Source organism: Biomphalaria glabrata, chromosome 6 (assembly GCF_947242115.1).
Source record: "Biomphalaria glabrata chromosome 6, xgBioGlab47.1, whole genome shotgun sequence".
Classification (NCBI taxonomy): Eukaryota; Metazoa; Mollusca; class Gastropoda; family Planorbidae; genus Biomphalaria; species Biomphalaria glabrata.
In genome coordinates, this window is record NC_074716.1 from 42682212 (window position 1) to 42695560 (window position 13349).

General features: G+C 38.4%; 1 protein-coding gene across 7 annotated transcripts in view; it reads left to right on the top strand.

The window, feature by feature from the left end:
- LOC106061977 (neuron navigator 3-like) overlaps positions 1-13349 on the top strand; it is a 474243-nt gene that overhangs the window by 218789 nt on the left and 242105 nt on the right. For all 7 annotated transcript variants that reach the window (XM_056032697.1, XM_056032701.1, XM_056032698.1 and 4 more), the window contains exon 5: positions 9813-10095. In XM_056032697.1, the coding sequence (XP_055888672.1) occupies positions 9813-10095 (283 nt within the window). The remainder of the gene's footprint in view (positions 1-9812; positions 10096-13349) is intronic.

The following is a 13349-nucleotide window of genomic DNA, read 5'->3' on the forward strand; positions in this document are numbered from 1 at the left end:
CCCCGCCCCTTGAAAAAACTCTAAGGTTGTGTGTGACTAAAAATCCATTCATTTTATAGGTAATAGTGAATTCACTTAACAAAGAGACTTGTCAGTGTATGTACCACCCTTTATAAAGGTAATAGTGTCTTGACTCACTATTCGGTAACGACTTTGTACAAAAATTTATATTCTGTAAGGACTTTGTACAAAAATTTCTTTTCGATAAGGACTTTGTACAAAAATTTCTATTCGGTAACGACTTTGTATGAATAAATTCTATTCGGTAACGACTTTGTACGAAAAATTTCTATTCGGTAACGACTTTGTACAAAACGTTATGTCATGTCACTCAACGCTTGAACTTCTTAATAACAGTAATAATCGACTTTCTTTAAAATGACCGCTGTGGGCTTCTATTAATCATAGGTCCGGGCCAGTGTTATGGATGCTACACCACTACACTGACTGCAAGCTCATAACCCTTTCGTTTAGTCATTATTTACATCCCCCCTCCCTTAAAATACTTTTTTTCCATATCATTCTAAGTATTCGCTCACATACACACATTCAGACATACGCGATTCACAACAACAACACACACACATACACACATCTTTCCTTTACTGGCTACTATCTGTGGTCAACGATGCCTTGATTAAAACTTTTTTTTTAAAGAGGGTACGGGGGGGGGGGGGAGGTTAAGAGGAGACTTCACTATCTAAAACCTTTCAGAGAGTCGAGCAGGACAGTTGATGGTCAGGCCATATGGTAGGGAGGTGGGAGGGTGATCGGAGAAGGAAGAGGAAGCACTGATGAGGCTGAGAGACAAGTGCGACGGACACGCACCACGCTCGCACTGAGTCAGAACGTGAGCTCTTGACGTCATCAGCTGTACTCAACGTCTGTCCTTGACCTCTAGCGTAAATTTATTGATGTGACTATCATTGTCTTTATGGAGATATTTCAATTTGGCTGTATGTGGTAGAAATTACAAACATTTATAACATAAAAATATATTTAACAAATCAGGAACGGAATAAATGGTTGTTATATTTCATGCTAGCCGGATATGACCCGCGGGCCTTAGTTTGGGTATTACTGATCTAGTAGATTGGATTTCGATCTATGTCAAACATGCCAAATGTTCTCTTAACACTTTTTTTCAATTTTGTCATGAAAATAAAAGTAGAGTGTGAAAATGGGTTTACCCTTTCAGCCGGCATACTCATATCAAATATAAAATACTGTGAAAACGGGTTTACCCGATTTGTGAAAAAGTTTCGTTCTTTAATAGAGAATTTTTTTTTTATTTTAAGTTTTTTTAATTTTTAGTGCCCCTGGTAGTGGAAGGGACATTAAACATACACTACGCCATGATCAAGGAACATTTATACCAAAGTTTATCAACATTGGTCAAACGGTTTTGATTTCTGTGCAGGACACACATACATACATACATACATACATACATCTGTGGCATTTTACGTCTCTGAATATTGCATTCTCCAATTGAAACTTCTTGTGTGACTAAAGTGGTCAATCCTTGATACGCAGCTGCGGTCACAGGTTGGGCATATGTAATCACCAGGCTCCGTTGCATTTTCACCCTTCTTTCAACTACTGTTGTGTATAGTATCTGCAATCCGGGACTCTTCCATTTATGCTCGCTCTCCATTTGGATCTATCCAGCTGGGAAAAAGTGGCACATACAAACATAAATACATACATACATACATACATACAAACATACATACATATATAGATAGTCCTTACATTCTACTTTTTCTATTATCCAACGAACACCACTTACCTTACAACTAAGCACAAGAAACTCTACTGTCAGTCCTTGGCCATTTTCCCCTCTATTTCTACATTGTTTCACTCGGAAACGATCGGTGACCTAAGCAAAAGACACCCAATCAGTCGGTAGCAGTTGATAAGATTAGCGAATCGATACCCAAACACTAGAAGATTTTGCCCGTTTTAAGCAAATGATTTTGTTACCATTGACAGCGCTGTAAAAAAAAAAACAACTAGAAACCACAAACAGACGCTTTAAAATGAGATGAGTTAAAGAGAGGATGGGAAGAGAGAAATGGGGAGAGGGCAAAGAGAGAAATCGAGATAAAAAAGAAACACAAATAGAGATTTAGAAAAGAAGAAAGAGGAAGAGATAGCGAAAGGAATAGAGAGGGGGAGAAAGAAAGAGACAGGGAGAGAGAAAGAGACAGAGAGAAAGAAATAGACAGGGAGAGAGAAAGAGACAGGGAGAGAGAAAGAGACAGGGAGAGAGAAAGAGACAGGGAGAGAGAAAGGGACAGGGAGAGAAAAAGAGACAGGGAGAGAGAAAGAGACAGGGAGAGAGAAAGAGACAGAGAGAAAGAAAGAGACAGGGAGAGAGAAAGAGACAGGGAGAAAGAAAGAGACAGGGAGAGAGAAAGAGACAGGGAGAGAGAAAGAGACAGGGAGAGAGAAAGAGACAGAGAGAAAGAAAGAGACAGAGAGAGAGAAAGAGACAGGGAGAGAGAAAGAGACAGGAAGAAAGAAAGAGACAGGGAGAAAGAAAGAGACAGGGAGAGAGAAAGAGACAGAGAGAAAGAGACAGGGAGAGAGAAAGAGACAGAGAGAAAGAAAGAGACAAGGAGAGAGAAAGAGACAGGGAGAGAGAAAGAGACAGAGAGAAAGAAAGAGACAAGGAGAGAGAAAGAGACAGGGAGAAAGAAAGAGACAAGGAGAGAGAAAGAGACAGAGAGAAAGAAAGAGACAGGGAGAGAGAAAGAGACAGGGAGAGAGAAAGAGACAGGGAGAGAGAAAGAGACAGAGAGAAAGAGACAGCGAGAAAGAGACAGGGAGAGAGAAAGAGACAGAGAGAAAGAAAGAGACAAGGAGAGAGAAAGAGACAGAGAGAAAGAAAGAGACAGGGAGAGAGAAAGAGACAGAGAGAAAGAAAGAGACAGAGAGAAAGAGACAGGGAGAGAGAAAGAGACAGAGAGAAAGAGACAGCGAGAAAGAGACAGGGAGAGAGAAAGAGACAGGGAGAGAGAAAGAGACAGAGAGAAAGAGACAGCGAGAAAGAGACAGGGAGAAAGAGACAGAGAGAAAGAGACAGGGAGAGAGAGAGAGACAGGGAGTGAGGGATTGCCTATATGTGAATAGAGAGACCGCGATAAAGAGAAGAGAAAAAAAGGGAGATAAAGAAAGAGAAATGGGCTAATAGACGGTGAAAAAGAACGAGAGATTAAGAAAAGTGGATATATATAGGGAGAGAGAGTGAGAGAGAGAGAGAGAGAGAGAGAGCGAGAGAGAGAGAGAGAGTGAAATGAAATTTCAATTCTTATTCTGTATAATATGTATGTCCTGTTACGGAAGAAATACAAGTCAATAGCTCAATGGTTACATCGCTCTGAGTTTAAAAAAAAAAAGCATTGACCTACATTCAACAATGTTAACCAATTAAAATGTATTTAAAGACAAATTGGATGTGATCTGACCAGAATTACTACCCACTAATTCTCATTCAGAAAGTTTGACTCTCAGAGGATTGTCAGTCTGACTCAGACCAAGCACCAGTCACCACAGGACTAACAAATGCCAGAGCTTAATGTGCCAGTGTCTCCACTAAAAAAAAAAAAAATCCTGTCCCCAGCTAAAGACAATTGAGTGATTTATAAAACCAGTGGCAACCGTTTATAAAAAAGTAGGACTCGATAATGCGGGAGAATACATTATTTGGGCCAGTCAGGCAAAGAAACAATAGTTTTATTTCGAAAGACGTTCAATTTATCTTTCTAAATTTTTAAATAATTTTTTTAATGTAATTTTGTCCCCAAATTTTCCCCCTTTGTTTTTCTCAAGAATGATTTTTTTTCATATTTGTATTTTAAATCTGAAGTTTAAAGAACATTTGCATAATTCTAAGTTATTATAAAAGTAAAGGTTTTGTTTAGTGTAATGCATAAATGTAAGACAAATGTCATCAAAGATATAAAAAAATATTATTATTATTATGACATGTATTATTATTATTATTACATTATTATTACTATTAAACCCAGCTATATAATTTAACGATTCTGACCCAAAATAAAGCCTTTGATTAAAGAAGCGTTTCTCGAACTTTTTCCGGTGGCGCACCTCAAAAAGAGAAAGCTTTCATCCGTGCCTCACTTGGCTAACTGGTGAGTTCGGCGAGCGCTGTATCTTCTCTTCGTGGGGTCCTGATTGGTTTTAGACTTTTGTTATCGGAACAATGATTTCGTAGACAATGGTTATAGAGTATTTGTATATTATAATAGGTTCTTTATGAAGATAATTTTAGAGTACGTTACCCTTCCATCCGGCAAGGGGTTTGAGGAAGCGTTGTAAGCTCCCACGGTGGGGTTGTGGGAGGAGTCCCGGCATTAATTGTTTCCTGCGTTCTCATCTTCAGAAGTCATTTTTTATTGCAAGAAGCGCACTGTAAAAAAAAAAAAAAAGTAAAGGTATGATTAAAAAGGATACTGAAGTCTTTTCTTGCAATATGGCACACCATTCATAATTTATAACCTGAGATGAAGATTGTTTTTTTAAATATTTTTTTAAGTTTGGTATTCTTAAATTCAGTTTGAATTTGGGCAAAATAGTTAACTGAACACCAGAAGGAAAACAAAATTATATCATTACAATACATGGAACGGTTACAGAGATCTGTATTATTAACTAAATGTTTTCATTTTTGAATAGTGAACTTTGACTTTCGACCTATTCAAAGTTAAGTAACAAAAATTCTTAGGGGAAGCAAGATAAAGATCTTTGATTTCCTTGTGTCACAAACAACTATGAAATGTATTTTAAAAAAATTAAAGTTCCCCCTTTCAGGTCTTGCGATCTATAGGGCAAATGATGTTAAGGTTATCTGTTTCTTTGGCCAACGGTTAACTAGCAGGGTGTCATGTTGCTAAAAACAACGACCAATCGCCTTTACTTTCCCCAACTAAACCCATTCACGTGAACTCAGGGGCGCCCCAAAAATCCCAAAGTTCAAAATAGGTTTCGGGTTCAGAAGACAAGGGCTTAACCACTCTAGCACCACGCCCCATGAAATGTATAAACTCAATTTGAAGCATATAGTGTACCTATTGTTTCTCACAGTTCGTCATAACTATTCGCTTATACCAATACTTCTTGGGGTTATTAACTTTCTGATTTTAAGATGTCTTCCGGAACTGTTCAACATAAACTTGTTGTTGTTTTTTTCTGCTCACTAAAAATTTATATTTAACCAAAAAATCGAAATTTTTTTCTTCGTTCAGCATATTGACAAAGTCATCTCCTCATAGCGCCCGTTCAGCCAGCGCCTTCATCCAGCGCCACCAATCCTAAACTCATCTCCAGGAAACCGTAAAAGAAAAAAAAAATGTAAATGACACTTGATGGAAGAAAGAGTTAACAGCTCCAGGGAATACTCCCCCAACGTTTAAGGGAATCTCACAAAACTCTGAAAGGTTTCTGTATCTGGGTCGAACAAGTAATAAGAGAGAAATAAGAAAATAAGAGAGAAATAAGAGTTTTAAACCAACCGAAGGAGAGAAAAAAAAAACGTAAAATCAATCAGTTTTGTATCGGGGATAAATTGACTTTTTTTGTGTGTTTAGAACTGGCCACTGTCAGTCTTGTGTGTGCAAAGTATTAGCGTTACTATAGCAACAGAATGCGTTCTTTTTTTTTGAAACTCTTAGGATCAGTGGAACCAAGGGAGTTAACCGGTAGTGTCGTGTCGTGTTAATAAGTAGCAAAGAAAACTAGATAGTTTATTATGACCTGTACATTTCTAGAAGACTTCACATGTCTCTCTAGTTCTCTCTCCGTCACTCTCTGTATCTCTCGGTATCTCTGTCTCTACCTGTCGCTCTCTCTGTCCCTCCCTCTCTCTCTTTTTGGGTCTCTCTTTCTCTCTCTCTGTCTGTGTCTCTCTCTTTGTCTCTATCTGTCTGTCTCTCTTTCTTTGAAATATAAAATCACAATGTTCGTAGGTACAAGTCTTTATATAATTTTAGCTAAATAATAAAATACAATAATACGACTTGTCTTCAAGTTCAAAGACACAAGAGAAGAGCAGTATTTTACGTAGCAACGAGGTCCTAGCTGTGATCTACATATTTTGCCACACCCACTGTTGTACAGTGGTTATTGAGAGAAAATAGTGAAATAAATGAAACAGAGGTTCCTATGAGGACTCGAACCATGGACCAGCTGGTCGTTTCTAAATGGCATTTAGGTCCGAAGACCGAGTCCTTGTGGGAGTCTATCTTTGTTTCACTAGATTTTCTTCATCTTTTTCTCATCACAACCATTGTCCTGCATTTTCTTTTTCCTCCTTTATGTCCTCCTTTGTAAAGTTTGCCCTCCTTTTTGTCTACCTTATTAAGGCTTGTCCTCCTTTTGGTCTTCCTTTAAAAGTCTTGCCTTCCTTTTTTTCTTACTTTGTTAGGATTGTCCACCTTGGTGTCCTCTTTTGTAAGGCCTGTCCTCCTTTTTTTTCCTCATATGCGCATGCAGTTGTGTGGCAACCCTAAAATAATATAGCAACAAGGTCGAATGCAGGACTCAGTCTCGAAAAAACATAAGTTATTTGAGAAATGGGGCCCTCTTATAATCATTTATTCCTTTGCCTTTTCTTCAGAACAATATTGGGGGGGGGGCTGACAAGTGGGGGCCCAAACCTATACCTTATGTTGCCCATATGTAAATCCATCACTGGTCATATGACAATCCAGAATCCTTTTCATTTATTTATTTATTTTAGCATTTGATTCGAATATTTTTTCTCAAGAGGTCACTGTATTTAATAGAATCTTGGAAACAGAGGGAATTAGGATGTGAGGAGGCTAAGGGGACTAGATGGCGCCCCTTGGCGGCGTTCTTTGCGTGTGAATCGAATGACAATGTCAAAGATTCTTGATGTTTTTCCTCTCTCTTCATTTGTTGCCAACCAGTCAGAGTTGTCTGCCCATGCGTTCAGATTGGCAATTTGTTTAAATCTGCGAAGGAATTGCGCAAGTGTACATTTATAAATATGTATGAGAACATTTATATTTGATCTTGTTGGCCTTTGCGTTTTCAATGCATATTTTTTAAAATACATATTTTAAGTGAAACTATGTTGGTCTGTAGATTGGTTTTCACTTTTTTAATCCATTTGATGATCACTTCAGTTTTAAAAAAATCCTTGTGCATTATGTTTCGACTCCCGTGACTAAAGTTTTGTTGTTCTTTGGCGCCTCCTCTACCTGCTGTGTGTGCAGCTAAAAAGAGGGGGGGGGTCAAGGTTTAACTAGAGAAAGACACTTTGTAGATCCCTAAGCTTAGAACCGAACCAGGACAGAAGACTAAAAAGTAAAAGGGCTATAATACATAAGACACATATCTTACAAATACAAAGATAAAGGCACATCACTTTTGTTCAATATGCTATGACAAGATTGCACCTAGTGCCATAAAGGCAAGTAGCGGGTTGCCTGAATCAGCCAGGAAAACATGCACAATTAGATTAACACATGGATACAGGTAGGACGTAATTATCTTCTCTTTTGAAGGGCCTATCTCTCTGTATATATAATTCTTTTCATGGCTCAACGGTTTGGACACCAAGAAGTAAAGGAAAGATCACTCTTTGATTTCTGCAAGTCGGACTAGAGTAACTTAAGTGGCGAAAAAAAAAGGGGGTGGAACAAGTAATCTACTCTGTATTCACCCGTCACTAAATAGCAGGGCCGGACTTAACTATTGTGGGTCCCTATGCGAAACGGATTTCGCGAGGCCAAGTTTGGGTAGGGATACGGATAATAAGTGAAATTTAAGAGCTTGTATTGGAAAATAAATTCGTCTTTGCATTTTATTCATTCTTTACTACGTACAGAATTACTTTACGAGCTTCGCATGTAGCGAAGTCATACACTATGTCATACAAATTCTATTTCCTACATAGATCACACTCAATAGCAAGAATTACCTAATGTTTCAATCTATCTAAGAGAATTGTTGACCTCAAGTAATTTAATAATCTACACCTGCAATTAGCGCGGGTCCTATGAAAGTGCGGGGCCCACTGCGGTCGCATAGGTTGCAGTGGCCTTAGGCCGGCCCAGCAAAATAGCGGCGTGTGCTAGGCCGTGGGTCGACTAGTTGTAATTAATAAGACAAGTTTATCACTACATTTAATTTTAAATTAGGTAACAATTTGTTTTTGTTGATAATTTTGAGGATACCTTTTTTTTTGTTTGGCCAGTCTTTGCAACTTATTTGAAGCATCATGCTCTGTATTCTGATACGTGCAAACATATTGACCCTAAGAAAATTTTTTCCCTGACTTCAGAGTTTGAGTGAGAAACTGATCAAAGAGTGGCCCTAATTGATTCCTGAATCTTCTACAGCCCGGGTGTTCTTGGTTTCGATTCCTTGGTCTTTCTTCTTCTCCAGCCCTCTCTGTCTCTCTACTCTCTCTCTCTCTCTCTCTCTCTCAACAACTCACTGACATTCCTAGATCCTCCCCCTTTCCTTTCCTAGTATCAATCTCGTGAAAGAGTGAGCCACATTCTTTACAATCAGGCTACTCACGTTCCTACCAGGCTAGCGATCACAAACCTGTAACACACACAGAGACATACGTCTTATAACGTGACGTCTTATTTTAATTAACTACATCCGAACACACGCAAGCACAAATCCAAACCAGAATTGGTGTAAAAAATAGTTGGTTTTTTTTAGGGTGAAAAATTCCTTAAACAAATAATTCAGTATTTTTCGAATCTCGGAAATAACATTGTTTTGTCCCCGTGATCAGGCAACTCCATACTGTTCTCAGAGCGAGGCTAATACCCTCATAAAACAGTTCACTAATCACGTGACGGAGATTTTCCACACATAAAAAATATTTGTTTGAAGCGTACACTTCCATATGGTTTCTATACCTTCCAAAAAGTCCATTATGGAATAATGGCTTCTATGCGTAGCCGTTATTCCGTTGGCTGTTAGGAAAGATTTATCCTAACAGAAAGGCGTACATTGGCAGCTCTTTCTCCCAAGTCCTCTCTGAAGATTCCACAGAGGCAAACCAATATTAATGCGATTGGGTCTACTGACCAGATCTCCAGTTCGTCACTTTTGCTCTTTGCTTTGGTGGACAAGGCTTTTTTTTTTCTGCCATCGCCCGATGGTCATTAAGTAGGTCAACTCCATAAGCGATCAGCTGGCCAGTTTTAGTATTCATCTCGATTCTCTGTCATTTCGATAAAGACTCAACTTGAAATCCTCAAAGGTTGAATACTAAGTGATAAGACTTGAATTCAAAATGGTTCTTTTTTCATCCCCAAAGCTGCTGAGCTTTACGTGACACAAAAGGCGAACATTGAAGGAATATTTTTACGGCTATGTCAAAAGTGAAAGTCTCTTGTGTTATGGGAGATTTTAGCGTTAGCCACAAACTATTTAAACATTTCACAATCACGTTGCTTTTGATTATCTCTCCCTCTCACACTACACCTCTAATGTAACCCAACCCAACACATTTCGTTCGTAAACCCAAAAAGCTTTATTATATATATAAAAAATCCCTAAAAGGGTTTGATGTACACTGGCGCCCTGGTCTAAGTGTTTTCCTTCAGCTCCCCTTAAATCATACCGCTATGATATACTCCTACTTAACAGACGTCTAATAAAAGGGGAATTGGAAAAGTGCTTAACACTATTTCCCCACACACAGAATTTGACCCAAATAACTCTTAATAAGAGCACATACAAATATTCTTGTCTCTTTATTTTTAATGCCCATATGATTTTTCTTTATCCCGCAGATATCAAAGATGGCAACCTCAAATCTATACTAGGGCTCTTCTTTAGCCTGTCACGGTACAAACAACATCAAAAGACTTTACAACAGCAGAAGCAGCAGCAGCAACAGCAGCAACAGAAGCTGCACCAGAGACAGCCAGGGGAACAACAGCAACTACAGCAGCAGCCGCGCGTCACAGTGCCTTTATCAGCGCCATCTGGCGACAGCAATATCAATGCCAGCGGAAGTGGCTCCGCGCCGCCCGGAAGTAAAATTTTGGCCAACGGCGGTGAGACGACATCAAGGTGAGTGATTGGTTGGTTGGAAGGTTGGTTGGAACGCATGGAATAGTAAAGGCTGCAGTCATTTACCACCTGCTCTCTGAGTGGTGACATGAGTGATGGGGGACAAAGTGACAGGTGTCAGATACTTATTCTGCATTACGTTTTGACAACTTCGGTTCATTTCTTTGTCAGTATGTCTCCCCCATTAAGTTTGGGTCTTCTCTAGATGAAATACTAAATATTTTATTGGCGCATGGTATAGGGATAACAAAATGACTCCAAGGGGCCACCTAAGATTTTTTTGTAAAAACACAAACTCCCTCTTTTTTTTTTTTTTTTTTTTTTTTTGTAACATGTACACATTATTAGCGTTATACTTCTGTCATTACTTCCATTTGATGAGCTTGTGGTAGAAAAAAAAAGTTTGTTCTTATATACGTATTTAGTGCATTTTATATTTCAAAATTTGATCATTATATCATTAGGTCCTACCGTCATTTTAGAAAAAAACCATTAAAAAATAGTAAGTAGTGTGTCATTGTAACAACTACACAGGACGTGAATGTAGCTTGTAACCACATTGTGATTATAATTACTGAGCACATTTAACATGTATGGACAAATACAACAGACATTTACATAGGAAACCCTTCTGAATACTGAACCAGTAGGGTTTCCTCATATGCTTTTTTACCTTGCAACTGTATATCTTTTTATGGTACACTTGTAGTTGACACGATGGAGATCTAACTAGAAGACAGTTAATATTTTACTACTACGAACTTTGAACTCTAGTTGATTGATCCTAGACCAATTGTCACCCACTGATCTGTAATGTCATAACCTGAGGGCTGTGGAGACTAATAGCTCTTTGAAACGTCTTAGTTCTTTTCGGGTTATTGGTCTCCACAGCCCACAGGTTGCGACGTCACAGGTCAGCGTTGTGGCCCTGTATAACGAATGGTCTTGGATAGACATGAAGTAGAATTGCTTCTATTATACTGAGCTCTATTCGCACACAAACACAAACACAACTGCAGCGACACACACAGACACACCTATGCGACACACATACTAAACACAACACCTTCCACACACCCACACAAACACTTACCTGTTCATTACATTTCCTGTCAGTATTTAAAAATAGAACTTTCAAACATGTATTTTAATCTATTTTTCAACCCAGGATTTAAAATTCCTTTATGCTTTTTAAAACATCTCCATCTGGCTTCCGTTGATATCATTAATTGAAACCAGGATTTAACAAAATTTCATTTATTTAAAAAAAATAAAAAAATAAAATCGAAATCCTGCGTTCATTTCTTTTTCCTGGCCATTTTTTCCCCCATTCGAATGTGGAAAGTTTTGAGCAGATTCTTGGTAATGAGCATCGGATCTGCATTTTTTCTTCACACCCAGATTTGTAAACAAATCTTCTCCAGAAAACAGAGCATGTAATAGTTTTTGAAACAGTTATTATTGTTTATATAAAGGAAATGGGTTTAATTTTGTTACTTCTGGGTCTACGATTAAATTCTCATATTATTTAAAACATTATATCGATGAAGAAAGATTTGGCAGACATTTTTTTTGGGGCGTATCCGGTGAAAAGAGAATATTATTAAAAAACCACATGATCATGTAAGTGGAATTTTAGCATTGCAGATTCCAATTTTCTAAGCTCTTCCATTTGTAGCTGATTTTTTAAAATTAGTTATTAGCGTCCTTGACATTGTTTAATCTATCAGGAAAGTCCCTACGAGTTTTTTATTGCTTATTTCTTTGTGACAAAGCTTATATCAACTTGCTCTGTCTGTCTGGTACAAGTTTTGTACACGTTATTTCTCCTACACCCATTCTAAGGATCAAGCTGAAACTGTACACAATTATTCACTGTATCTAACAAAACTTGAATTAATTATAAAATAAAAAAAATAAAAATAAAAATAACCAATCAATTAACCAATTTAAACCAGTTCTTAGTTTTGGTTGATTTTGAAAATAAAAGTAAATAAATAAGGAGTGTTGTTATTAGATAAGCTTTTTGTTTTAAGTATTTAAATATCCTTTATGGACATACGGTGGCAAGACTGCACTACAAACAGCTCTATTCGCTTTGCATAGGGCCTCAAATTGCCTAAGGCCGCCCTGATAGAGACAACAAGATGAGTGATAATATTAATATAGGAGAGTGAGAAGACTGGTTATTACTATTTCGATGTTCAAATGTTCAAACCAGGTTGAATCGTTGAAACTAGTAGATTACTAGCACTAACTGCTTGGCCAACTAACCGATGGGGTAAGGGTTCAAATGAGACTAAAAAGTTTGAGATATAATAGCTGGGCGCCTTGAAGGCAGCACAAAATCACCAGCTGAGCCTCTCTGCTCGCGCAGTGCTTGGGGGGGGGGGGGGGGGCGTGTAATCCGCGCCTTGTCACAAGTGTGCTTGTCTCACTGGTGTGTTGAGCGCGCGACACGTGCCAAGGCGCTCAGCTCTTTGAAGGAGTGGGAGCGGCGCGCTCGTCACGGTCGGGTGAGTAACGTGTCAGAAGTCTTCTCTAGACGAGGCTTAGTCGCGCGACATAGAGAGAGGGGGAAAGAGGGGGGGGGGAGATGTTGTCAACTTTTTTTTCCCCTGGAGTTGACAAGTTTTACCATAATGCATTCACGCTTAACTGGACTTTGGCGCCAATTTCCACTCCTTTGACTCACCCTCCCTCACTCCACTGAACACTTCTTTTTTTTTTTAAATAACAGGTTTTTCGATATTGCATGAGTAACTATGTCGCGTCTTATTCCAATGTATTGTCTCAGAAAACAAGGACAACTTGATTGTATAGACGGCAGTTGACGACGGAACACTTTTAGTTTTTGTCATTGGAGGGTAAACGCATTCATTCAGTAGCAGCATTCAGCTTTAAGCTGGGTTTTATTGCGGAATTTCATGCATAGACGAAAATCCATAAATATCAAGCTTTTTGGTGTATCAGGTATGAAGAATGTGGAATTATTGAAAGTCAAAGCATTTTAATACATCATGTAATAATTTGTGTACACTTTTCAGCACTGAAGAATCTGTTCTTAGCTCAATCGCATGTAAAAAAAAAATAAAAGTTCCACTTTCAGACCTTGCGATCTAGGGGAAGAGGATGAAAAGGTCATCTGTTTCATGGGCCCACGGGTAATGATGGTGTAATGTGGCCAGCACGACAACCAACCGCAAAAAAAAAAAACTATTATAAGAGCAGTGTGGATTCAGAGGCGCTATAAA